General features: G+C 47.9%; 3 protein-coding genes across 9 annotated transcripts in view; 1 reads left to right on the forward strand and 2 right to left on the reverse strand.

Annotated features, from left to right (window-relative positions):
- Positions 1 to 106: 106 nt before the first annotated feature.
- Positions 107 to 11,078, reverse strand: LOC112982734 (uncharacterized). 4 transcript variants are annotated; one of them, XM_064502126.1, is made up of 6 exons: positions 7,622 to 8,641; positions 4,930 to 5,106; positions 2,969 to 3,068; positions 1,406 to 1,536; positions 1,214 to 1,313; positions 541 to 700 (listed from the first exon to the last, which is right to left on the reverse strand). In XM_064502126.1, exons 1-6 carry the CDS (start codon positions 7,967 to 7,969, stop codon positions 675 to 677), a joined length of 882 nt encoding a protein of 293 aa, XP_064358196.1. In that variant the 5' UTR covers positions 7,970 to 8,641; the 3' UTR covers positions 541 to 674. The 4 variants fall into 4 exon arrangements, with proteins under 4 accessions (XP_025955129.1, XP_025955127.1, XP_064358197.1 ...); XM_026099344.2 differs by lacking the exons at positions 1,214 to 1,313; positions 7,622 to 8,641 and adding an exon at positions 9,837 to 11,078 and having other exon boundaries at positions 107 to 700; XM_026099342.2 differs by lacking the exon at positions 1,214 to 1,313 and having other exon boundaries at positions 107 to 700; positions 7,622 to 7,783.
- A 98-nt stretch (positions 11,079 to 11,176) lies between these two features.
- TRMT10B (tRNA methyltransferase 10B) lies at positions 11,177 to 19,609 on the forward strand. 4 transcript variants are annotated; one of them, XM_064502129.1, is made up of 9 exons: positions 11,177 to 11,425; positions 11,812 to 11,920; positions 12,130 to 12,254; positions 12,786 to 12,938; positions 13,929 to 14,007; positions 14,941 to 15,066; positions 17,166 to 17,233; positions 17,540 to 17,663; positions 18,825 to 19,609. In XM_064502129.1, exons 1-9 carry the CDS (start codon positions 11,297 to 11,299, stop codon positions 18,929 to 18,931), a joined length of 1,020 nt encoding a protein of 339 aa, XP_064358199.1. In that variant the 5' UTR covers positions 11,177 to 11,296; the 3' UTR covers positions 18,932 to 19,609. The 4 variants fall into 4 exon arrangements, with proteins under 4 accessions (XP_064358199.1, XP_064358200.1, XP_025955130.1 ...); XM_064502130.1 differs by lacking the exon at positions 12,786 to 12,938; XM_026099345.2 differs by lacking the exon at positions 14,941 to 15,066 and having other exon boundaries at positions 11,181 to 11,425.
- The window catches only part of FRMPD1 (FERM and PDZ domain containing 1), a 45,231-nt gene continuing 39,642 nt past the window's right edge, over positions 18,951 to 24,539 (reverse strand). The window contains exon 18 of the mRNA XM_026099348.2: positions 18,951 to 24,334. Coding sequence (XP_025955133.2) covers positions 21,978 to 24,334 — 2,357 coding nt within the window. The 3' untranslated portion in view covers positions 18,951 to 21,977. The remainder of the gene's footprint in view (positions 24,335 to 24,539) is intronic.

The following is a 24,539-nucleotide window of genomic DNA, read 5'->3' on the forward strand; positions in this document are numbered from 1 at the left end:
CTCATGTAAATGTTTGTCTCTGATAGTTAGCAAACAGTGTACATTATCTATAGAAATACAGGCAGCAACAAAGCATAGTAGCTGTAAAATTACAGAGATGGCAAAGTAGTGAAACACCTTGTTTATAAACCACACTGTTACCCGGTCAGTTTGTTATTCAGTTAAAAGACTGTTGAGTCCAAAGTTACAATCTTGCAGCTGCTTTACAAGCACAAAAAGCCCCAGAATCACCACGGGGTTGAAAAACCTCCCTAGACATCTGCACACTGAAAAAAAGTGAGGCTCATCCCTCATGGTTACAATCTCATATTAACTTTTTAAGCTTTTAACACATTCAGAAATTAGCCTCATGAGTTTAAGAAATGAGATCTTGATCAATCTCTTGCAGATTTGTAGGCACTGGAGCACAAGGTTAGGCATGCTCAGCTTTCTCTGTCTCCTTCTCTTCCCGGGGTGTCCTGCCCATGGTGTAGAATTCCTTGTTTGGGCGTAGATCAATATAATGAGCTATGCGATTAGACATAGCAAAAAAAGCAGAAATCATGCCTATGTCCCACGCATCTTCACGGTCAAAACCATGTGCCTCCAGCTTCTGGAAATGCTCTTCAGTAATGTTATCAGCTCGGCAGACTGCAAGGGCAAACTCCAGCATTGCCAGTTCCCGATCATTCAGGTCAGCCAGTTTCCAGTTCACAATGACCTGTGAAAAGGCAGAAATCAGAGAGCTGGAAGAAACACAGACGGAACCAGCAAACAGTCTGGGTGGCTTACCACCATCTTATCTCCATGAGGCAGAAAGGTGGCATCGTGCAGGCTCTTTCACTCACTAGCTGAACCAGACACCATGAGACAAAAGATAAATCTGTTTTACTCCTCCTCTCATGCAGGGACAGTGGAGGAGTTCTGGAATTGGGACCCAACACCATCAGGATGCTGCAGCCCTCCTCCAGCAGCAGGTTCCTCCATGAACGCAGGGCTGAACCAGCAAAGGACACAGGCAATAGGTTGAATGCTCTGCAGAACAACTGACCATTCCTGCATATTTCTTGGAGAATGGATGAGGGTGCGCAGATCCCTTCTCCAGGGCTAACTCCAAATTCACAGCTGGCTTATGATCATACCTTCAGTTTCAAGCTGTGCATTTTGTGTCGTTATGACAGCACAACACCATGATGCAGTACTTCTTTGTGGTGCAGGTGGTCTAACTACTCACCAATAAACAATAGTAAGCCAGGTATTGTATTAGGGCCCCAGCCATGTCTAATAGCTCTCCTCTGCCTGTGCTGGGAACCACAGACTGAAGCATCAAAACTCTAGGTAAAGAATCAGACACATAAGAGAAAGCCATTCTTGCTCCCCAGAAAAACAAAGCAGTTGTGGCACATGCTGTTTTAACAGCACTGACCTGGTCAGCCAGTGCTGGCTGCTTGGAATATATCCGATGAAGTGCTCCATGTGCAACCACGCAGTAGGGACATCTATTCACAACACTTGTGGCCACGATTATGAGCTCTTTGTCTGCCTTGCTGAGCTGCCCTACAGAGAGGGGAAAAGACTTGGCACACTTTGTTATTAAAAAAATCCACCAACGCACGTATCAGTGAGGAAACAATAACGGCTCTCGGTACCAGCTGCTCATAAAACAGCCCAGAGGACAGAAGTCCAAGGAGTGTGCAGGGACCTCCTGGACAACCATCCAAGGGACCAATTTAACTGGACTTTTGTTCATGAGGCACCTTGTTAGGATAAAGGACACATAACTTGGTCAACAGAGAACAACAGTTCTACCTAACAAGGGAACTCAGTGGAACAAAAATACTAATGCACCAAGCAGGAAGTTTGACTGGTACTTCTCTGTATATATTTCAGAGTCACATGGCTAAGGAGGTTGCAGCCTGTTCTCTGCATGATTCTTTTGTCATTGCTGCTTTTACAGCCAATGGCAACACTGTAAAACCCACCAAGCAGGTTTCAACAAGTAAATGTTATTTACCACTTTCTAAAGCAAGAACATGAAGCAATGACAAACATGAGCAATGACTTGCTGCAGGACGAGGGATCTGAGAATTTCTATTGACCACTAGACAAACAAATCCCAACTTCTTAGAAGTGTCTAGCCCTGTGAATTCTTTAAAGAAACCCTGTAAATGATATCTGTGCTGTGTTATACTCAGAATCAATACTAGTAATTTTCACAAACAGCTTCACAACAGAAAGGTGCAGAGGAACTTTCCTGTCTGTATATCAGCACTCACATTCTTCGGCCTTCTCAAGATAACCAGCAGCACGTTATTTTTGTACTTGCTTAATACTTATGGGCAGCTCACTGATCAGAACTGTTATGAAGAGAGGGCTGCAGGAAGGTTCAGCAATGGCATGCCTCTTCCCTTAGGAGCTGCTTTTACACTGAGCCCTTTGTCTCAGCCCCTGCCTTAACTACAGTACAGCTGCCTTGGCTGTGCCTGGCCATGTAGCCCTGTTGATCTGGAACCTGAGCCAGACCCCCAAACTGACTTTCTGGTTTATCTTGGACCTGCTTTGTCACTAGGACTTGTCTGGCTCTTGGCTATCCCTGGTCACCAGCACCACACCTACCATGCTCACCTTACTTGGGTAATGTGGGATTACACCACTACCAATGAAGCCACTGGCCATGCCTGCACTTTTACCATCCTCAGTTCCTGGCTCATCATCCCATAGGCAGCAGTCTGTTCTTTCTTCTTGACATAAAGAATGGTGCAGCAAGTCAGCTCTGCCTGGCCTTTTTAACCTCAGGCTAAAAAGTTTGAAGATGTATGCAATACAAGCAGAAGGTGGAAGCTGCAAAGCAGTTCCAGCCTCTGCCAGCTGTTACTATGAGCTGAGGTAAGGCACAGTGAGGGAATGCAATATCCGATGTCAGGGAAGTCACTTAAAGCAGGTTTTCACATCTATGAAGCAAAGGGCAGTTTTAAGGTAAATGTTTTACCTGTGTCTTTGTTCATAATGGCATTGTAATAAGCAAAGAAAGCTCTGAATTCAGCAGGTCGATGAGACATGGCTTTGAACACATTAGGCAAAAATCCAGTCTGTTCAAGGAAAAAGATAAACAAGTCAAGAACTGTTACTGCACAGTGCAGCAGGCAACATTGATGTGTCAGGCTTAGGAAAAAAATCGCTAGCACAGCAGTCCTGGAGAATCTCCACAGTCCCACTCTCCTTTCACTTTGAGCCCATTTATAAATACGACTGACAATGAAATGATGTGGTTCTTAATTAGGTATTGCTATGTTTTAATGGAATGAAATCTGCCCTGCTGATCTTCTCACATACAAGTAATGACCACAATCATATTACCCTCAGGCAACTCTCTTCCAAAGTGAGAAATTATCATCTATTTTGTTTCTACCTGCACAGAAGCTGCTATGTCCATCTGACCATCCTAGACCTCCTCTAGTTCTCCCCTTCCCTACAAGATTACAGGACACAAGACAAGGTCAACCTAAACCAAGGTTTGACATACAGGCAGGCATACTGTGGATTTATGTGCTGGTCCAAAGACGTGGCTCTGTTTCATTCTTTGTTTTCTCCCTGATGCTCAGCTCATCTCTTTGACAGTGCACTAGGCTGCCACTCCCAAAGAATCACTTGCTGTCTTTCCTACTCAAGATCAGCTAATACTGAACACACACGTGTCTGGGTCCTACCACTCCACGTTTATCAGTATAGGATTTCAACTGGTGTTTATTGCCCAGCTGCCAAACATTGGCAATCCCATGACAGTTGTATTCAATCAGTTTTTGTTAAGACTGTGGTGTGTCTGCAGACCCAACTGGCTTACTGGCTGCTATTCTTCAGTATGTTTATGAAAAAGTAGAATAGTTCAGGTGAGACAGACTCCACTGGCAATCACCCTCCACTGTCATACAGCTGACTGTGTATTCCTCCTATCTCACACATCTGTTTGTTGTTAGTTAACCAAGGGGAGGGTCTTAAATCATGATTGATTAATTTCTTTAGGAACCTTTGGCAACAGGTTGGCAGCAGTTTCTGGAAATCCAAGTCTGCTAGACTGATTGGATCCTACACCTGGATCTTTGCTGAGCCCTTCGATGCACTGACAGAAAAAAGTTTGCATCACAGCATATGAAAGCTGTGCTGGATCTTCCTCAGTCTATCACATTTACCTGTGAGTCTGCTGACTCCTTTTGTTATTACACAAATGTCAGTGAGATTACTGTAACTGTAACAGATCAAAGATACAACAGACCAGCAGGAACTATAGGGATGGAAGGATCAGCATTCCCCTCTGAGGAAGCTCTTGGAAGAGAGCAGTGTCAAGGGAGCTGCAGCTGGTGGAGTGTTTTAGCAATCAGGAAGACGTGAGTAGAGTGGGGAAGGAAACTCATGTCCAGTTCTCTGTTTTTTCCCCTATATCAGCACAGTGGGACATTTGGCACACTGTTCTGTTGTGCTACCCTGCAGATCATTTAGCTTTCTGGAAAAAAGTCAAAGCACAAAAGAAGAAATATCTGTTAGGCCTTTTCAATGCTGTCATCTAAAAAGCCTCCCAAAAGGTTACAAAAAAATTCTCTGTGAAAATTATGAATTAATAATATTCATAATAGTGTTGCAAGTGAACACAGATGCTCTCCAAGCCAAAAAAAAAAAAAAGAAGAAGAAGAAGTTGGAGTTCCAACTACCCCTGTGAGCTGGAAACAATCTGAAACAATCCATTAGCCTCATGGAACCAGAGACACTTACAATCCTCTGCACGATTTTCAGCAAAATCCCCATCCTTTAAACTGGAAAGAACTTCGCAAGAAGTACTGCTCTCATATCAGGTTTGTGTTAGACCAAAACAGACCATAATCTTTCTCTTCAGATGTGTGACCTGTTCACATTTTGGACCCTTTCTGCTGAGAGGACTTTGCAGCAGAACATTTTTACCTTCATTTCTACTTCCTCCATGAGCTCCACAATATCATATGGCATATCCTTCTTATTGGGTATTGGGTACCGCCCAATCGGTCTTGCAGAGCTCTCTTCCTTGGTGCTGTACGCATGGCTCAGGGCTGCCACATGGGGCCTTCTCTGGAGTCCCCCTGACGCTAGGTGAGGCAGATGCTAGTGAGAAAGGAGGGAGGAAAATGTCATTGGGAAGGACAGTTATCATCTTGGTAGTTTGGGAAGGGAGGACTATTTCTCAACTACCCTTGCTGTTACCACAGAACTCATGGGCACTTCTGTCACTGTAAGCCACTCTGTGCTCCCTTAGCAGGGCAGGCAGTGCACAATTCCTGGCTTTAGCACTGAGCTGATGTGCAGACATCAGGCAAGCATGATCTCCCCATGTTTCCTTCCTATGTACCCGCCTTGCCTGGTAGGCAACAACTACTGCTCCTTAGAGTTCTCACTGGCCAGGAATCATGCCCATTTGTACCAACACTGAACCTGAGCCATCTCCTAAGCATGAAATTTTTTTCCAGCTGCTCTTCACACAGCAATGTCACACAAACATCTAACAGTTGCCCTGAGGATCTCCTTCAATAAGGACAGCTCTAAGAATAGATTGATGTCTGGGTTTTTCAGCCTTTTTCCAGGCAAAGCAGCCTCCCCTTCTGGGGTACAATTAGCAGTTGAAACCTGAATGGTATCAGAATTAGGCCTTTCAGTGTCCTGAAGTAAACAGTATTCCTACAGCAAAACAACTGGAAAGGGTTTGGCACTGACAAGACTCTGTACCATCCTTTGTAATGCTGCATTTTTGCAATAAAAGTTGTGGTCTTGCAGCATCTAATAAGATAGAAATGCTTTGTTCCTAGGCAGTTCTTCAGTTGTTTCTGAAAATGCTTTGCAAAAGCAGCTTCATCTTACTGATGGGAAACTGGGGCTGAAGTGACTCACACCAGGTCACTCTTAGACCATCAGCGTAGAAATAGGAACAGAACCCAGATGTCCTGGTTCCCTGCTTGCATGGTACCACAGACAGCCTTCCCAGCTGTCTGGCACACAGCACAACAACCCCAAATTTTTACAGAATCACTGCATTGTCCTAAGTCACCCCATGACCACCCGGAAAAGCACTGGCTTTCCCCACAATTTTCAGATGAACATTAAACAAGTTGGACCTCACATTCTCTAGGTGTTCTTGTGTGGCACCGGTTTACTTGAGTTCCAGTCCGAGATTCCAACCTGCTACTATAATGCATATGAAATAACAATGATAACTAGGGTAGAAACACATCAGTTTGCTGCGAAGAGGATAGAAGACACTAAAACAGCTGTACATGCGCAACCAGCACCAAAATGATCAGAAAAACACTGCAGCAAATATAAACAGCAAAACCACCTGAGAAATTAAATTTCTGAGGATAAGCATAAAAATAATATTGAAGTGTAAAAAGCAACTTCATAGACCACCAAAAGCAAGGATTCCATAATGTAAAGACCTATTGCACATGCCGTTCAAAATCAAAGCATATCTGTATGCACCAATACAAAAAGATCCGGTGGGTTTTCTCTCTAACATTGACAGGAAAACAAGTGTTACAGATCTCAAGAAGCAAAAGTGTGTGAAACACAGCAGAGGCTGCTTACTGCGGGGATGGTAAGCAAATGACTGACAAATTTGCCCTTTCTTTGCAATGATTTTTAACTCCATGAGAAGTAAGCTGTACAATCTAAATTAGTTATCTGAAGAACTCCACAAAGACTGAATACTGTAACCCAAAATAATGACAGAATGAGTGTTTTCTTTCTCTCTTATATATGAAAGACCAGCTGGAGCACATCAGCTCACCTGGGTCTCTCTCTTAAATTCTTGAGCATGTAATGACTTTAGGCCCTAACTTCAGTGGGACTAAAGGTATGAGTAAAATTACATGCTTAAGAATTGGAAAGAGCAGGGCCATTTCAGACTACCGGAAGACAAGAGACATTACTAGAACACACCACAAGTCACCTATGGTTGCTAAACTGGTTATACTTAGCAGCTGCAGCAGATCATTTCTATGAGATATTTGGCTTGTACTTTGATAACACAAATGCAGCTTGCCAGGCTTTCCTTTGGCTTTGTTTTTTATCCAGGAACATTAGAAGAGCAAGAGGCAGGTGGCTTTTGGAAGCCACCCAGATTAACCAAGGTACTCCTGCAAGATTCAGGTCAGACATTTTTCTGGAGCACAGACATCAGTGTCACAGTAAGAGAGGAACGGGAGAGAAAACTGTTCCGGGAGGGATGTACCCAAGCCTCTGTAGCGCTTCCGTCTGCAGGCGGCAGCCCTGGGCGGTGGAAGGGCAGCCCCACTGCCTCAGCATGCAGAGCAGCAGGCGGGACTCCCTGCCCGCCACATTAAAACACCACCTTTCCCCTCTGCATTCCCAAAGCACTGCAAAGTCCCTTCCCGGCCTGGCCCTGCTCTGCGTCCCTGCTGCCCAGCAAGCAGAGCAGGAGAGGAGGCAGCGGCGGCACTATCACCCGCCGAGGCCGGAGAGGGCCTCAGCCTTCTGCAAGGCCCCGGGCCAGTGCAGCCTCGAGCAGCAGGAGGGAGGGACGCTGCTGGGAAGCAGGGCTCCAGCGGACTGCCACCCGTCATGGCCAGTGCCCTGGACCGGCCGCGCTCCGCACCGCTGTACTCACGGGCAGGCAGGCTCGCCTCCGCTGCACGGCGCGCAGCACCCAGCCGCTCATGGCCGGTCCTCCCCTTCCAGAGCAGCTGGGGAGGAGGGAGGCAGGGCCAGCCGAGGCTACTGGGGCGGAGCAGGCCAGAGCCCGGTGCGGCGGTTCCGCACTGCTGCCTTTCCTCGGCGCCCGGGCCCGGAGCGGCGACTGCTTCCCCCGCCCCATCCAAGAGCAGCGGCGGAGCCCAGAGCCGAGGGGCAGCGCTGGCAGTGGTGGTGGCAATCGCGATACAGATGATGGTTTGTCGCCGGGGACTTGTCTGCAGCAAAGCAGGTTTGTTGGGAAACATCCCGGTGCCCCCTGCATTTGGCACTGCAGTCAGAGCCCCTCCTCAAAGGCAGTCTTGCCGGGTAAGGGCAAAGCAATACTGTTGAGGGGTGTGCCTGCAACACCCACTTGGGTAAACTGTACCTGGCTCTGGGACGTTCAGAGTCAGAGCTGAGAAAATACAGCGGGAGTTAATCCGAGAGTGGCTCTAGGAATCCTGATAAAGATAAGAAGGAAAGTCTCTTGCCATGTGTAAGCATTCATCTCAGTCAAATACACTGATAGGGGAGATGAAGTATTTCAGCATGACGACCTGCAAACACATGCCTGTTGTCATGCACAAAACGTGCTGCATCCAGGTGAACTTTATGTGACTACAGCTGTGTGAATTTGCCCATTTCTTTGCAATACCTTGAAGAATAAAACCTGAGTGATCTGTGCGTCTCTATGCTGGGGATCTTATCCATCCTTATAGAATGGGGGACAACCTCGTGGTCTGAATTTTCTTGGAAGAATCTGTAAGATCTCCCTTCTGCCTCCAGCCAGTGCTGTTGCAAAGTGGGGTGAAGACTGCTGGCAGTGCCATCTAAGGCAGAAGATGCCCAGGTCCCAGAGTAGGAAAGTGAATGCAGGCAGCCCAGCAGTTTGGAGGTAACGGGAGTGAAGGTAGGATGTTTCAAGCTCATATGGATATTGTCAAGCTGAAGGGTACTGGCTTGTGCTCAGGACTGCATGAGGCAAAGGCCATTAGGGCATAGTGTGAAAGGCTCTGCCCTTTACTCCAAAAGAGTCCACAGGGGAGGCCAAGCTCCTCAGTTTTCCATCTTCCTGTCCCCTGAAGAATGAACTGAGGACAGGATGCCTAATCACACACCCCTTCGGGAAGCAGACAAATCCATGTACCTCCTTTGCAACCTAATTAACCCTGTAACTAAGTGGGTATGCTGCACAGGTTACAGACCCTATTGAGATGGGGAGTAAGGGAATATTCCAGGTGCATGTCCCACTCCCTTCACAGCCTTGCTGTGTGGTAGAGAAAGTTGCAAGAGCTTCTGAAAGCCTCTCTGTCCATCAGCCCCAATCTGCTGAGGAGTAGGTGAAAACAGGGTGGAGACAGCTCAGGGCCTCTGCACACAGCAATACTAGAGCTCTCTTGCTGCACTAGGCAAGCAGCTTTAGCTGCTCCTGTAGCACAGCAGGCCTACAGCTAAAAATAGACTGCAGCGAGAAGTGAGTCATGACCTAACATGTTTTACCATGGGAGAGCTCAGTGAAGCAAGCAGGCCCTCTCCCATAGCTGCAGCTGGGGGTAAGACACAAAAAGTAGTTGTAACCTCAAAAGAACAGAAGATCAATTAGATAAAGGCAAAGCAGGTCTCTGCAGTAACCAGTGCAATGAGACACAGCATGGCTCTGCCACACTGAGTAAGTAGCTGCAAAGAAGAATAACTGTCCATTGTACTTGTCATGTCCCACCCACCTTGGTGTTGTTTACAGGGCTGAGGCTGCAACTTCCACGAGTTGAATCCATTGTCTGAAAAAGAGGTAGCTGGTGTCCATATATAGGTGGATATTCCTCTGCAACAATGGGAAACATGTTCCTAACATACCCTATATGCAGCACCATTCTCAGCACAATCCCATCTATTCTGATCAAAGGGACAACCAGCCCAAGCAGTGCTTTTCAGGTGCTCCAGAAACCTCTGCAAATTCATTAACATTACATAAGAAACCAGAGTCCAGACTGGCTCTGACAGTGCTCTTTGAAAAGCATCAGATACCTGCGCATCTGGATGGTATACCCCTTTGAAGCAGTGTGCCAGACAAAGTGAGCCAAGAGCTGAGCATTGACAAAAACACAGGCAAAAGCGGAAGCCTCTTGTACAAGGGTACAATCCCACATTACCTGAGCCAGGTTAACACAGCAGGTCCAGTGATGGTGGCCAGGGTCAGCCGACAGACCAGACTGCCAGACAAATTCACAGTGACATAGCAAATTCACAGTCCAAGGGCAAACTAAAAAGTCAGTCAGAGGGTCCAGTACATGGCCAGGCACTGCCATGGCTGCAAGAAAGCTCCAGTGTAGATCAGGCGGAGGCCAAAGCTGAGAACCACAGTGTAAAAGCACCTCCCAAGGGAAGGGATAGGCCCTTGCTGAGGCAATACAGGGAGATGTATTCAGAGTCCTGAGGTAGCACGTTGAATGTTAGGAGACCTCCACTGTCCTGATACAGAGAGATATGCTTTGAAAGTTCAGAGTGGAAAACATCCATGCACAGGGAAGCTCTACAGGTACATTGGCATATGGTAGTGTGGGATGAATGTCAATCATCACAGATTTCTGTGCTTCCCCTAAATGTAGATGGAGTTCTCCAATTGTCTGCATTGATGCACCGTTGGACAATTCAGTTCTTTCAGCTGTGATTTTCTGTCATTCCAGCCTGATTTTTCAGATTGTAATACAGCACTTTTCACTGAAAGCAACAGACAAAACAGTTTTGCCCTCAGTTTTGCAAGTACAAAGTTCTCCACCAGTCTTGACTCCCAGCTGGCAAATATTTCAAAGGATTCTTGTGGGCACACTGAACCCTTTCTTAAGAAGCTCAGCCTGAAGAGCATCTTCTGTGTAACAAAGACCATATTTTCAGGGGTTTCCCCTGTTCTAACTTCCTCCAGGCTCCTCAATGCAAATATCATGTTAAAACCTACTGTCCTATGGTGCAGAAGATGCAGATGCTTTCCACAGCAGCTCTCTTGTTTGTTCCTTAGATGAAGAGAGGGGCTGGGAAGCTCAAGGTATATTTATTTTCTCTCACTCAAAAATGAACTGCATTTTGCATTCCTCCATCTTGTTGCAGACACACAGAGCCCTGCAGCCCTCACTGGTGTGCAGTGTGACAAAGGACTTGCTCTTGCTCCATTTTAATCCTTAGGCTGCTCTGTCTGATGTGTAGAGGGAGGACATCAGGGAGTTCAAACTACAGCACTTGCTGGTTTTGGTGGTTTACACTGATGTAAAAGCACGTGAGAGAAAGCAGGCGTTTCTCTTCCTGTCTTCCCATGCCCCATTTCCCGGCTCACCTGCTTGGCGGTGCTCCCTGCAGGCACGAGCAATTCCAAAGACATGGAATGAACATTAACAAATAACTCTCTCCGACTTTTTCTACGCATACAGTAGGAGGCAATGCAGAGTCATCCCTTTGACCGCAGAAAGCCAGACTCCTCTGCGCATGGGCTGCGCTGGCTCCGGGCAGAGCCCCGCCCGCCTACGCGGCCCCTCCCGCCGCTTCGCTCCGCTCGCGCCGTTCCGCGGGGCGGGGAGAGCCGACCCGGAGCGGGAAGCGGCGGCGCGGCCCCCCCGCGGCGATGGAGGGCGGTGGCGAGACGGCGGTGCGGTGCGGGGAGGTGGACAGCGCCTGCGAGGCCCTCCACCTCCTGCAGATCGATCCCAGCGGCTCTGCAGAGCCGCGGACGGGCGGCGCGGCGCCCTGCTCGGTAGGAGCTGGGGCCGGGGCCGTGCGCGGACGCGGAGGAGGAGCGAGCGGAGCCGCCCGGACGAGCATCGGTCTGGGCCCGTGGGAGGCCAGGTTGCATCCGCAGCAGGGCCGCGCCGGCTGCCCCTGGCGCTCGCTAACTTCTCAGGGCTTTTTAGCATTGCATTAGCTTTGCACTCAGACGGCTTTGAACCCACTCCTTGGCTCCTCATGAGCACTCAGCATACGCCAGAAGCATGCTGATGGTAGCCAGAGGACTCCCCTTCTCTGGCAAGCATCCTTGCTGCACAGCAGCCCCTGCAGTACCCAGGTTCTCTGATCGCTGCAGGAGAATGGCTGGAGTTCCGGGGGCTATGCATGTCTCTTTGCTCTTTCCTGTGCCAACAGAGGAATGTCCTGCGGAAACAGAAACACTGGGAGAAGGTCATCATGGCAAAGAAGAGGAAGAGGACGCAGGAAAGAGAGAGAAGAAAAGCACAGCAGGCTGAAGGCAGAGGTAAGAGGGAACCATTGTGCAAGTGCAGAGTATCATGGGATCCAATGAGGAAAGACTGCAAAGACTTGCAGGAGGGAACAAGAAGCACCTGCATGGGGACAGAAGCATGCTTTCTTAGGCATGCTGGTGGAGCCCTAGTGTGAGTGCTGTAGGTCCCTCAAGGCTTCCAGCCAAAGTGCAGGCTGCTCTTTTTCTGCTCTGCATTGCAGGCACTGCAGGACATCACAGCAAAAGAGTTCTGAAAGCCATCATGAAAGAACGTCTTCTGGAGGCCAGGGAGTCTGGGCCTTGGCTGTGCGTGGACCTCAGCATGGCTGACCGCATGACAAAGAAGGTACAAGGGGTCTACTTAGCACCCCCTTGTCCTTAGCTGCAACCTGTGAGTACAGTCCTGCTCTGGGACCATAGGACTCACAGGGACCTATCCCATCATAGCTTTGGGGCCTGACAAAAGTTTATAGGCTGGAGCAGGTCACTGGTTTGTTTTAACTGTGCTAAAGCCTTCCATCTAAACTAGCGGTGGGACAGGTTAGGGTGTGCACTACCACAGAAACACACAGAGCACACACAGCAGCTTTCCTGAGCTCAGGTTCTTGGGAGACACTGGACCCCTCCAGTGTTTGCCTGTCCCTTGACTCCCAGGCCTGCTTGCTGCTGTCAGATCTTCAGTGCACTGGCTTGCTTTGGACTCAGCTCTTTGGGTTTCTCTCTTTGGGTTGCTGTACTCTGTAGAAACAGCCTGTCCAGAACCTCAGTAGCCAGACTGTGTGACAAAAGTGATGGATGTCTGCAAGCCCTGGAATGGATTCTTGGTGCTCCTCAGCCCTGGACATGCTGTGTGACTGTGCTTGTTCTTTCTTGGAAGGAAACGAGCCGCCTTGCTGCTCAGATCAGGAGACTCTATGGGGCCAACAGGAGGGCCGAAAAGCCATTCTGGCTATGTCTGACAGAGTTTGTGGTGGGCTCTTTGATCTATGAGGAGTGCTTCCGCATGAACGATGGCTTCTCCAATTATTTGGTAAGGATCTTTGATGACAGTGTTGCTGAGGCCTAGGAGGAATGGCTGCCCCCTTCCAGTGGCTCGTGTCTGTGCCATGTAGCAACCTCAAGCCACAGTGCTGGCCCTCAGTGCTGATCCAGGACAGGCTGAAGTGTGATCATGCCTAGCCAGCCAGCTGCAAGAAAAACATGGTGAGGAGGGAAAAGCTCTGTCAGTCTTGTCTTGGATTCCCTCTTGGCTTAGGCCAGATGGCAGGTGCTAGTCCTAGTAAGCTCAGCCGTGATTGTGAGAGCTGTGAATGGTGTAGGGGTACAGTTTGCTGGCAGTAGTTAGGGTGAGACCTTCTTGCCCTTTGGCAGGAAATGAGAACTGACTGAGAGAACTGGTCATAAATGTGCCAGACCTTCAGGGTTAGAGCTTATGGTCCCTCCTGCCTGCAGGAAGAGAATTCCTCCCAGATGCTACTTCTGTAAAGAGGTATGTGGACTTGGTATAGGCAGACACACCGGGCTGTACAGTTTTTGGGCAGGTCATGTATTCCTGTCATGGAGTTTTATATTGAGCTTAGTGGGGCTCCACTCTGTAACCTGCACATACAGGTTATGTCAGTGATGGTGTCAGTGACATTAAGCCATGTGTCTACAGCACACGTGAGACTGCAAGTTGAAACAGTGAGGGAAGACAACCACATGAAATGGAGATTCCTGAATCTCTCAAAAATTGAAATTTTATTTAGAATTAGGTAGTTATTGCTGATCTCTCTTCCTTAAGGCATGTATAGAGGATTTTGATCAGGAGAGGATATAATGGATCTTAAGAAATTTATTTTTTGTTCAGTGCACATATATAACATTTTTAGTTTTAAAAAATAATCCTATCTGCAGCTGTGTAAACACCAAAGGCCGTGGCATCAGTTCCAATACATTTCTGTGTCTGAGAGTGGATTCTGCTCAGGCAGATAGACTCTGGGCTAATGGGTTTCTTTCCTGTCTGTCTTGCATTTTTCAGATGGGTACAACTCAAGAAAGTTACCTTGACCTGTTTCCTTTAGATACAGTTGTTTATCTCACTCCGGACTCTGAGAACGGTAAATATTTTGCTTGAGGCACAGGGGCACAAGGGTAAAGGACTGATTTTTAACCCTTTAGAAATTATTCTTAAGTCTATATCATACTTCTGGGACCCCTGAGGAACTAGAGGGTGATTGCTGCTAACAGGAAGGGGGAGCTAGGCAAGGACAGCTACAGGAGGCCTTCACTTCTGGGAGAAGCTCTAGCTAGATGTAGATGCAGCTAACGAGCTCTCTTGGTTGCCCCTGATCAGAGGGAGTTCGGGCCTTTGATCCAAGTGGCCTTTGATTAGGGTGGGTCAAGCACCCTGTCAGTCAGTGCTAGGGAGAGGCCTATGTGACAGCCAGGCCTAGAGTGCTGCAAACAGACACAGCAGTTTGCACAGCAAAGTCAAGCAAAGGGGGCAGGACACCTGCATGGATGAGCAAGGAGCTTCTGGCAAAACTCAAACAGAAGAATGAAGTATGCAGAATGTGGAAAAATGGACAGACTGCTTGGGGGGAATATAGGAGCATTGTCAGAGTATGCAGGGATGCGATGAGGAAAGCTAAGGCCCATTCGGAATTAAATCTGGCAAGGAATGTCAAGGACGACAAGAAGGGCTTCTTCAAATACATCAGTAGCAAAAGGAAGACTAGGGAAAATGTGGGCCTGCTGCTGAATGGGGTGGGTGCCCTGGTGACAAAGGATACAGAGAAAGCTGAGATACTGAATGCTGCCTTTGCTTCAGTCTTTACTGCTAAGGCCAGCCCTCAGGAATCCCAGACCCTGGAGACAAGAGAGAAGGTCTGGAGAAAGAAAGACTTTCCCTTGGTCAAGGAGGATTAGGTTAGAGATCATTTAGGCAAACCTGACACCCACAAATCCATGGGCCCCAATGGCATGCACCCACGAGTGCTGAGGGAGCTGGTGGACATCATTACTAGGCCATTCTCCATCATCTTTGAAAGGTCATGGAGAACAGCAGAGGTGCTTGAGGACTGGAAGAAAGCCAGTGTCACTCCAGTCTTCAGAAAGGGCAAGAAGGAGGACCAGGGAACTCCAGGCCAGTCAGCCTCATCTCGATCCCTGGAAAGGTGATGGAACAGCTCATTGTGGATGTTGTCTCTAAGCATGTGGAGGAAAAGAAGGTGAACAGAAGTAGTCAGCATGGATTCACCAAGGGGAAACCATGCTTACCCAATCTGATAGCCTTCTGTGATGGAATGACTGGCTGGCTAGATGAGGGAAGAGCAATGGATGTTGTCTCCCTTGACTTCAGCAAGGCTTTTGACACTGTCTCCCATAACATCCTCATAGGCAAGCTCAGGAAGTGTGGGTTAGATGAGTGGACAGTGAGGTGGATTGAGAACTGGCTAAATGGCAGAGCTCAGAGGGTTGTGATCAGTGGCAGGAAGTCTAGCTGGGGGCCTGTAGCTAGCAATGTCCCCCAGGGGTCAGCACTGCCTCCAGTCTTGTGAAACTTACTCATCAATGACCTGGATGAAGGGACAGAGTGCACCCTCAGCAAGTGTGCTGATGATACAAAACTGGGAGGAGTGGCTGAGACACCAGCGAGCTGTGCTGCCATTCAGACAGACCCGGACAGGCTGGAGAGCTGGGCAGAGAGGAATCTCATGAAGTTCAACAAAGGCAAGTACAGGGTCCTGCATCTAGGGAGGAGTCGCCCTCTGCACCAGGACAGGTTGGGGGTTGACCTGCTGGAAAGCAGCTCTGCAGAGAAGGACCTGGGAGTCCTGGTGGACAAGAAGTTATCCATGAGCCAGCAACATGTCCTTGTGGCCAAGAAGGCCAGTGGTATCCTGGGATACATTAGGAAGAGTGTTGCCAGCAGGTTGAGGGAGGTGATCCTTCCCCTCTACTCAGCCCTGGTGAGGCTGCATCTGGAGTACTGTGTCTAGTTCTGGGCTCCTCAGTACACGAGAGACATGGAACTACTGAAGGTAGTCCAATGTAGGGCTACGAAGATGATTAGGGACTGGAGCATGTCTCATCTGAGGAGAGACAGAGAGCTGGGCCTGGTTAGCCTGGAGAAGAGAAAACTGAGAGATCTTATCAATGTATGCAAATATCTGAAGGGAGGGTGTAAAGAGGATTGGGCCAGACTATTTTCAGTGGTGCCCAGTGACAGGACAAGATGCAATGGGACACAAACTGAAACACAGAAAGTTCCATCTGAATATGAGGAAAAACTTCTTTTCTGTGAGGGTGACAGAGCCCTGGAACAGGTTGCCCAGAGAGGTTGTGGAGTCTCCATCCTTGGAGATATTCAAAACCTGCCCGGATGCGATCCTGTGCAACGTGCTCTAGGTGACCCTGCTTGAGCAGGGGGGTTGGACTAGATGATCTCCAAAGGTCCCTTCCAGCCTCAACGCTCTGTGACTGTGACTTCCAGCGATTCATTTCTAAGCATTCAGTGTCTCAAATTACATGAGATATACTCTGTCCTTAGATCTGATGGTCAGTCTACTCTGATCTTAAACTGCATTGGCAGGGAATGAGATTTTGAATCAAGGCTGTGTGTGATCTGCAGCAAAGTTAATTTGAAACCTGTTTGTAGACCCCTGCAATTTGTAATGCTCCTGGCTAGCAAAGTGGAGATGCTGTGGCAGTTTTGGTTGAAATTTAAATGGTATTTTTCTTTGAAAAAATGCATTAGCTTAACATCCCCTTTATTGCTTAATCTATTGTTGTGTTAATTTTCTCCTGTTCCTCCATTTCTAACTGTTTCTTCAGACAGATCCATTTCTCATTTTATGGGAAAAGTCTGGCTCTGCTAAGGAAGCTGATATGGTCAGGGGAAGGTTTTGGTGGGTGACATTGGAGTCACTAGGGGGGAGGCATCTGCAGAGCAGCTTGGGATTGGACCAACCAGATCATCTACATGTCAGAACAGACAACAGTGGAAAAAATGAACAATGTGTTGTCTATAGAACTGCATCCCCAGCACTCTGCACTTTCAGCCTGCATCTGACCTCCCCCTTTCAGGCTGCCCTCAGGTTCAGGTGGATAGTTCTGCCTTAAAGGTCTCAGCCTACTGTATGTTCTGAAGCTCCAGCGCAGGGGGTGATTCTGGTCACCACTTTCTAGTGTAAGCATGGCCTTGCTTAGAGAATGGTGCAAAGTAAAGTTTTACATTTGCATGGTGATGAGCATGTGCTTATTTCCTTTCTAGTCCTTGAAGACATTGATCCTAAAAAAGTGTACATCCTTGGAGGGCTGGTGGATGAAAGTATTCATAAGGTGAGTAATAGCCTCTCACAGCCCGAAGGTGCTGTCTGTCCTATTCTCTACTGAGAGATCAGACATCCCTTTGGTAGTATCCAGTGCTTTTGCTGCCTTGATTTGATAAGTCTCTGCTGTGCCATCAGCCATTCTTCCTATAGAACCTCAAGGTCCTGTCTGGAATCAGCATCAGGGTGGAAGAGCAATCTGGATGAGACGAACTCAGGATCCCAGCTTTCCAGCTGCTTGTACACAAAACAGTGTACATGCTATATGTGTACATGTCTGTGCCTACTAGGTGCTTTGTTCTTGTTTCCGTTGTAGAAGCTGACCTTGCAAAGGGCTCGAGATCAGTCCTTGCAAACAGCCCGCCTCCCAATTCGTGAGTACATGGTGAAAACAATCAACACCAAGAACTACCACTCAGAGACGCTTGCAATCAATCAAGGTGAGAGGCTGTGCCATGTCCTGTCACTTGTGTGGGTTTTGTGTGTGTGGGCAGCTATCAAGCACCTGCATTGGGCGGAAGGGAGGCCTACTGAGCCCTGAAACAGTGCTGTTTCCAAAATGGAGATGCGGTGCTGAATGGTGGGGGAAAGTATTGTGCAGAGGTTTCTCCTGCTAAGCCTTGTCCTTGCTGCCCCCATTTTAATGGTCTTATGTGCTTTACTGCAGCAGCCCATTCTCGGGGAGCAGAGCTCACATCATTCTTACTTTGCACAAAGCAGTGAACAGTTAGTGTGGGGAGATGTGGGAATGATGCTGTTGCTAGAATCCCCACAAGGTGCTAGGCAAGGGAGACAGGAAGAAGTTGTCAGGCCTATGTCAAGTTGAATCAAGGAAAGGCTTACAGCAGAAAGATGGGAGTGCCTTGTGCTGTACAACTGTGATGCAAATGTGAGCTCTCTTATTGGCTGTGCATCATGACCATGTGCTGGCTGGTCACATTAATGGATATGCCCTTGCTTTCCACCTCTGCTGGCAGTTTTTGGCTTTGCAACGTGAACCCCTTTCTTCCAGGAGCTGGTGAGAAGCTGAGGTCCTGGGCCAGCTCTAGTGAATTCTGACTTCTGGCTGGAGAAGTTTGTCACTATCTCCTTCACCACAGGGCTGATGGCATGGCTGAGGCATGCTCTGCAGAGCACCAAGCCTAGTTCCTAGACAGCACAGTGCATTCAGAGGGAGCCCTGATGTGGAGGCACAGCAGCCAAGAAACCCTGGTGGAATCGCTGTAGATAAATGACATGAAAACCCACTATGGGGAGGGATACTGTCATCTGCAGCACAAACACAACTTGGGAGATACAGGATAGCTGAAAAGGTGACTGGGTATAATTTGGAATAGGAGTTTTGCCTTGGTTGAGACAGCTCTTGCTGTTCCTGGTCAGAACTTTCCAAAGTAATATGTCAAAGTACGTATATTATCTGCTCTCAGATGAACTGCCTCAATCATTTGCTCACCAGATTTTAAATGAAAGAAAATGTGAGCCCTGTGCTAACCTTTTTGGGCATCAATTATTATATTTTCATGATGTTTTGCAGCCAGTGGGGTATGTATGACAGCTTGGCATTGATATCAGTGTCTTGTCTGTCTCTCTGTTATCGACAGTCTTCGATGTCTTATCAACTTATTACGAGACCCGAAGTTGGCCAGCAGCCTTGAAAGCTGGAGTTTCTTCTGGAAAAGGCTATGTGCTCCCAGATGCAGTGAATTAAGTAAAGATACATGGCAAAGCACAAGAAAACTCTTTATTTTTCTGATGTTAAGGAGCTGTGACAGACCAGGGAAGCAAACTCCAAGTTTCAAGCAGAAACACCACCATGAATGTGTATGCAGAAAACACAACTCAGCTTAAATCTGGGATAAGGAGCTTGTCAAGAGTGATAAATTATACCTCAGCAGGGTATTCCTGGAAGTGACTTTTTACCTTAAACTCAAAACAAAAGCTGGTTGAACCCTGGAATCAAGTAAAAACTTGGGAATTCAATTTTGCTTTTCTTGCAGATGTTTGATAGAGTATTTGTGTCTCTTACATTTACACTTGTTCTGGGACAGAGAGAAGAGCTTAAAGTATTTCTTTCATCTCGATTAGAAGGAAGTACTGTGACATTAGAAGAGTGACAGAATACAGAACACACTGGTAAAGAAAATCATCTTTTCCATCAAAAAGAGCAGTGCTGTTCTGATTGGGGAACACAGGATAGGAAGTGTTTCCCAGACTAATGAGGTAACAGTTTCTAGAAGTACCATGTCCTTAACAGTTTCCAGAAGTACCATGTCCTATCTTCCTTAAGCCAGCTGAATTAAGGACTTTGAGTTGCTGAATCCCATAGATAACTTTGATTACATGCATTCTGATTACAATCTATAATAAAATGTTTACTCTTTAAGAACTCCATTTGTATCCTCATAATTACTGATGTATAGTGCCTTAAATTCACTAGCCCTCATGTTCCTCGTGGAAAGGGAGACGTCTGGGATTTGACTGTGCTCTCTCTGAAGAGCAGTGACATATTTCAGGACCAAAGCAGGAAGCATTTTTATGTTTGCTCTGCATCTAACCAGATATTTTTCCTTAGCCGTTGCTGCAAAAAAAAAAAAAAAAGAAAAATCAAGGTCAGTGACTGTTTAGCCACCATGGAAGTACTTGAAGGTCTTCTGAGGTAAATTCCTCTCTCATTTGCCTACATGTTTTCATTCCTCTTTGCACTAAAACCCTTTTACAATGCCTTGAATTCAATACCGATGAGACTGAGACACAAAACGTCGGCTATTTGTGGATATATTGAGTGTTGTTCACCCACACAGGCTGAATTTGTGTACGTTCCCATTGGTTGCAGGTGTCTGTTGCTTTACCATGTCACATGGGCTCTCCTTGTTCTTATTCTGTGTCCCCTGGCTGATCAGCTATAGGTTTGTAGCTAGATGGGTCACGACAATTCTACTGACAGAGCAAGGTCTGCAGGTTTGCTTCATTGTAAGAGGCTTTAACTTACTAATTCAGACCCTGAGTTTGCTAGGCAGCAGCATACGATTACCCAAACCAGCTGGCAATGATGAACTGCTCTGAAATCCTGCTTGGGATGAGCAATTTGCAGAGTGCTACCCTCCCCAGTAGCTGAAGACACCTTGGCCACTCTGTCCCTATGCAACTAGTAACCAGCAGACTGCCTTTGGTTAGCTACCTTGGTGCCTGCTAGGCACAGTGTGAGAATGGTGGCTGCCACGGGTTTCGTGTAGCGCTGCTCAGGACTGCTGAATTGCTGTGGGTATTTGCTTGCCTGGCTGTTAGCTTCTTTCAGGTTAGGTAGGTTCTTTAGAGCTGCCACAGTACTCCAACCTTCCTTCAGACCAGCCCCTTCCCTTACAGCTGCCGCTTTTATCCTTCTTAAGGCTCAGTTGAAAGGACTCAACCTTTCTTCCCCACAGGCATTAAAATACAAGGCAAAAGTAAGGCTGGCCTTTCTTAGATGTTATGGAACCACGGGCACGTACTGTCTATATGTTGTCCTGGTGCTTGGGAAGGGGTGGTGCCTGTTGGCAGAGTTAGCCACCTCTCTTGTAGAGGCCTGTCTCCTTGACTCTTCCAGGGGCCCCCCAATTGCCTCTCTGCTGCCTCACACAGACTCCTCTATCCTGAACACAGGCATTCAGCTGCATGGACTGACAGACAGCAGTACCAAACTTTTTGTCTGCTGCCTCAAAGAACTGCAGCATCTCCCAAACAAGGCCCTAAGTTAAACATCGAAAGTCAAATACCTCTGCCCTCTTTAGCGCTAGAAATCTGAGGTAATGCCTCCCAGCACTGGAAGGCATGCTGATTCACTAAAGATGCACAGCTAGAAGACATTTAAGGGCAAACAGCTCACATCTAGCTGGGGCTATAGAACATGAGGGAAGAAGAACTATTAATAAGAAGGTTGGGGAAAGGCTTACTTTCTCCTAAGGTGGTAGGCATAAAGGGTCATCTGTTCTCTAACAGCTATGAAGGCAGCACTTCAGTGTTATGGATCACTTTTTCCTTTTTTGGAAGACAGGGATCCTTATATAGCTAGAGGGTGGGGTGTTAATTTGGGACTTTTTTAAGCATCAGCAGAAGGCACCTATAGCCTGGGATGACCCTCTTTTTCTTGTCTTGCAAGGAGAAGCAGTTAAATACAGAATAAATTCTTTCCAGAGTGGTCTTTGCTACAACTCCTGACATTTCCTTGACCACAGGTGGTGGATAAAGCAGTCTGGGTCCTTTTGTGACAGATCAGGGGGTGTGTGTGGGTGGGGTGGTCTCGATCATATGAAGAGTCTGCCTGGTCTCCTATGTACCTGGATAGTCAGTAAGAAATGAGAGGAAGGACAGGCCAGCTGCTAAGGGCTCCTGTCTTTCTCCACAGAAGACAGAAGAAGGCTAAGACAACACCCTGACACTAGCTACCTGCAAGGTGTTCAGGATGTGAAGGACCAGACAGACAAGACACATAAGCCCAAACCACTGACACACTCCATGAGTTTGCAAATTAGACTGAGATTGTCTTTACAGAATTTAAAAAAGCTAGGTTGGAGTGGGGGCAGGCCTTGCCCCAGGACCACCTGGGACTGGGCTGCTCTTTGTGGGGGTGAGCAGTGGAGCATGGACAAATCATTCCATGACCATTCTCTGAGATGCATGACTAAACACCCTGTGTGGGAGAGCCTGGTGACAGACAGCAGGAAGTATGTCTGGGCTCCTCCCTGACCAGTACATCTGTATGCCACCAAGAACCCTTGTCACAAAGAGGAGGGTACCCTGAACTGCTGCATGAGACAAAACACAGCAGCTGTAAGGGCTGTGTGCTGGCGGGCAAGGAGTTTGGCACCCACATCCTGGCAGCCCTGCCTGTGAAGCAGCTGGTGAACAACCTGCACCAACTGGTGGTAGGTGCCCACCACATCTGCGAGCATGGCCACAAGCTCACTCTGCCTCTGCATGCACAGCTGGCAGTGTGTCACCTGGAAGCAGGCCACTGTCAACTGAACTAGGTCATCAAATGTCACTCTCAATGCACCCTGCAGCTCCTTAAGGGGTCGCTCTGTTTTCAGAAGCTCCTGGCAATCGGACAGCAGGTCCTGGGAGGCTGATTCAAGTGCACCCTTGCTCTCAGACCTATGCTCTGCACATCTCTCTTGCAGGTGGGTTGTCTGGTTGCCAGAGAGCTTTCCCACAACCTCCTGAAGCTCTGCGATGTAGGCTAGGAAGCAGGAGAAATCTCCAGGGCTCATCTGTGCTTGGTCCTTCAACTTGGTCAGGGCTTGGATGTGAGGGTCCAGCCATGCCCTGTCTCTCGCAGTAGCAACTAGGTAACTGTCCACAGGGGTGCCAGGAAGACTGTGGATGGTGGATGGTGGGGTGGTGAGGGGCCCCAAAGACATGCTGTGCATAGAGATAGTGTTCTCATGTTCCCCCTCTTCTTCAGGCCTGTGGAAGCAGCTGACATAGGACAGCTGACAGCTGCACTTGTCCATCCCAAGCTGGGGTGGAAATGTGTTCTTCATGGTGGAAAGACCCAGAGATCTGGTCATGATGTGACTGGGAGGTGTCTGCTCAACCTTCTTATAGTTAAAGCAAAGGAAGGAGCGATTTGAAGCCCTTTGGTCTCCTGCTCTTTTCCCCAGAGACCCCAAAGGAACTGGGCCTGAGGGAAAGGCAAGCCCCAGAGATGGAATTAGGGGACAGTCTTTCTCAAGCACTGTAGCTTCTTCTCTGGGAATAAGAGTCTGACTAGGCTGAGGTTGTTTATAATCCACATTTTCTGTATCTTTTCTCGGCTCTCCTTCATCTGGTCCCTGGTTGCTCACCAACTCTTTTTTAAAGGCTGGTACAGTTGAGGGTGTTTGTGTCTCCTTTCTGACAGCATCACCCCTGGGGCATCCACTGGTCATGTGAGCTGTCTCTTGAGAGTCCAAAAGCTCCAGTGGGTTGTCCACCCTCTCCCTAGATGGGTTGGGTGATGTGAAGTTTGTCTTGACCCCAAATGAGAGCCAGGAGAGGTGAGTTATAACCCCTGAAGTGCCACTGCAATCTGTTAACAGCTGGGTTACATTTGGAAAGCCCACATGATTTTTATTGTGCACTTTCCAGAAGGTTTCCTCACTTGTCTGTCTGGTTTTCACCTGAGACAAGCCTATGTCACTCTGGTTTTCAGCACAGTTGTCAAAATCACCTTTTCTTTCTTCACAGGGAGCCATGGCAAGCTCTCCACATGCTGCTTCTTTCCCTGCTGTGGGGAGCAGATTGAACTCCAAGGTCACACCGCAGGGAGATGTCATGGTGGTGCCAGAGGCTAAAGGAGAAATGGTACATTCATTAGAAGGGCAGGTCACTTCCTGGGTCTGAGATTTGACTTCATTGTTGACCTTGCAGTGGGCTTCCATCATCTCAGATGCCCCCTTCACCACTATTTGGGCTGGCTGGTCCCTACTGGTTTCATAATTGTCCTCACTTTGCCACCTAGTTTTTAACTCAATGCTGGGATCTTTTTTGGTGCCTCTGCTTTGTTTCCTGGGAAGGTGACCAGCTTCCTCCCACAACAGGAAGGGTGCATGTACAGGACTTGCAGGACTGAGGCCACTGTCCACACATACAGCAATGTCTGAGCTCTCTTCCCCATTCTGGTCACCCTGCAGGCAACCAGCTGAAATGGAAGAAAAAAACAAGCCAGTCATTGGTTTTGTTTCCATGGTGTCAGGCTCCATTTCCATCAAATCAGCTGATGGGTTTTTGCTTGCAGTGTCTCTCTGGGCCTTTGTATCAGTGTGAGCTCCCACTTCAGTGTCCGTCTTGATGTTCTCTGAGGAAGGTAGGTCTGGAAGCTGAGTGAGGAGTGATGGATAGAGTGACCAACTGCAGCAGCTCTGCTGAGAGCATGGTAAAGCTGATGGGAAAGTGACCTGTGAGGTGTAATCAGTTTTCAGGAAAGATCTCCTCTTCCTCAGGCTCTTAGCATAAGTCAGCTCCTTCTCCATTCTGTGTCTCTCCCTTGTTGTCTGCCTTGACACCAGGTTTTCCCCCAAGCTGTAACATCTTGGTTTCTTTAGGATGCAGGAGCCATTGTCTATACTGTTCCAGGATGTGAGGCTACAGCCTGCTGATAAGGACAGAACATGGGAGTCAGGAAGTGGCTCCAAGCAAGGGAATAATACAGGCATCTGTGCATGTGGCCAAAAGATCTTAACACAAGTCTTACAATTACAGACATGCATGTTTGGTATCAGAGAGTGGCTCCAAGTGCCAAAGGAAGGTGTCTCTTCTGTTGTGATCATGTATGTACTTGCAACTAGCTACATCAAAAA

The sequence above is a fragment of the Dromaius novaehollandiae genome, chromosome Z (genome assembly GCF_036370855.1).
Source record: "Dromaius novaehollandiae isolate bDroNov1 chromosome Z, bDroNov1.hap1, whole genome shotgun sequence".
Taxonomy (NCBI): domain Eukaryota; kingdom Metazoa; phylum Chordata; class Aves; order Casuariiformes; family Dromaiidae; genus Dromaius; species Dromaius novaehollandiae.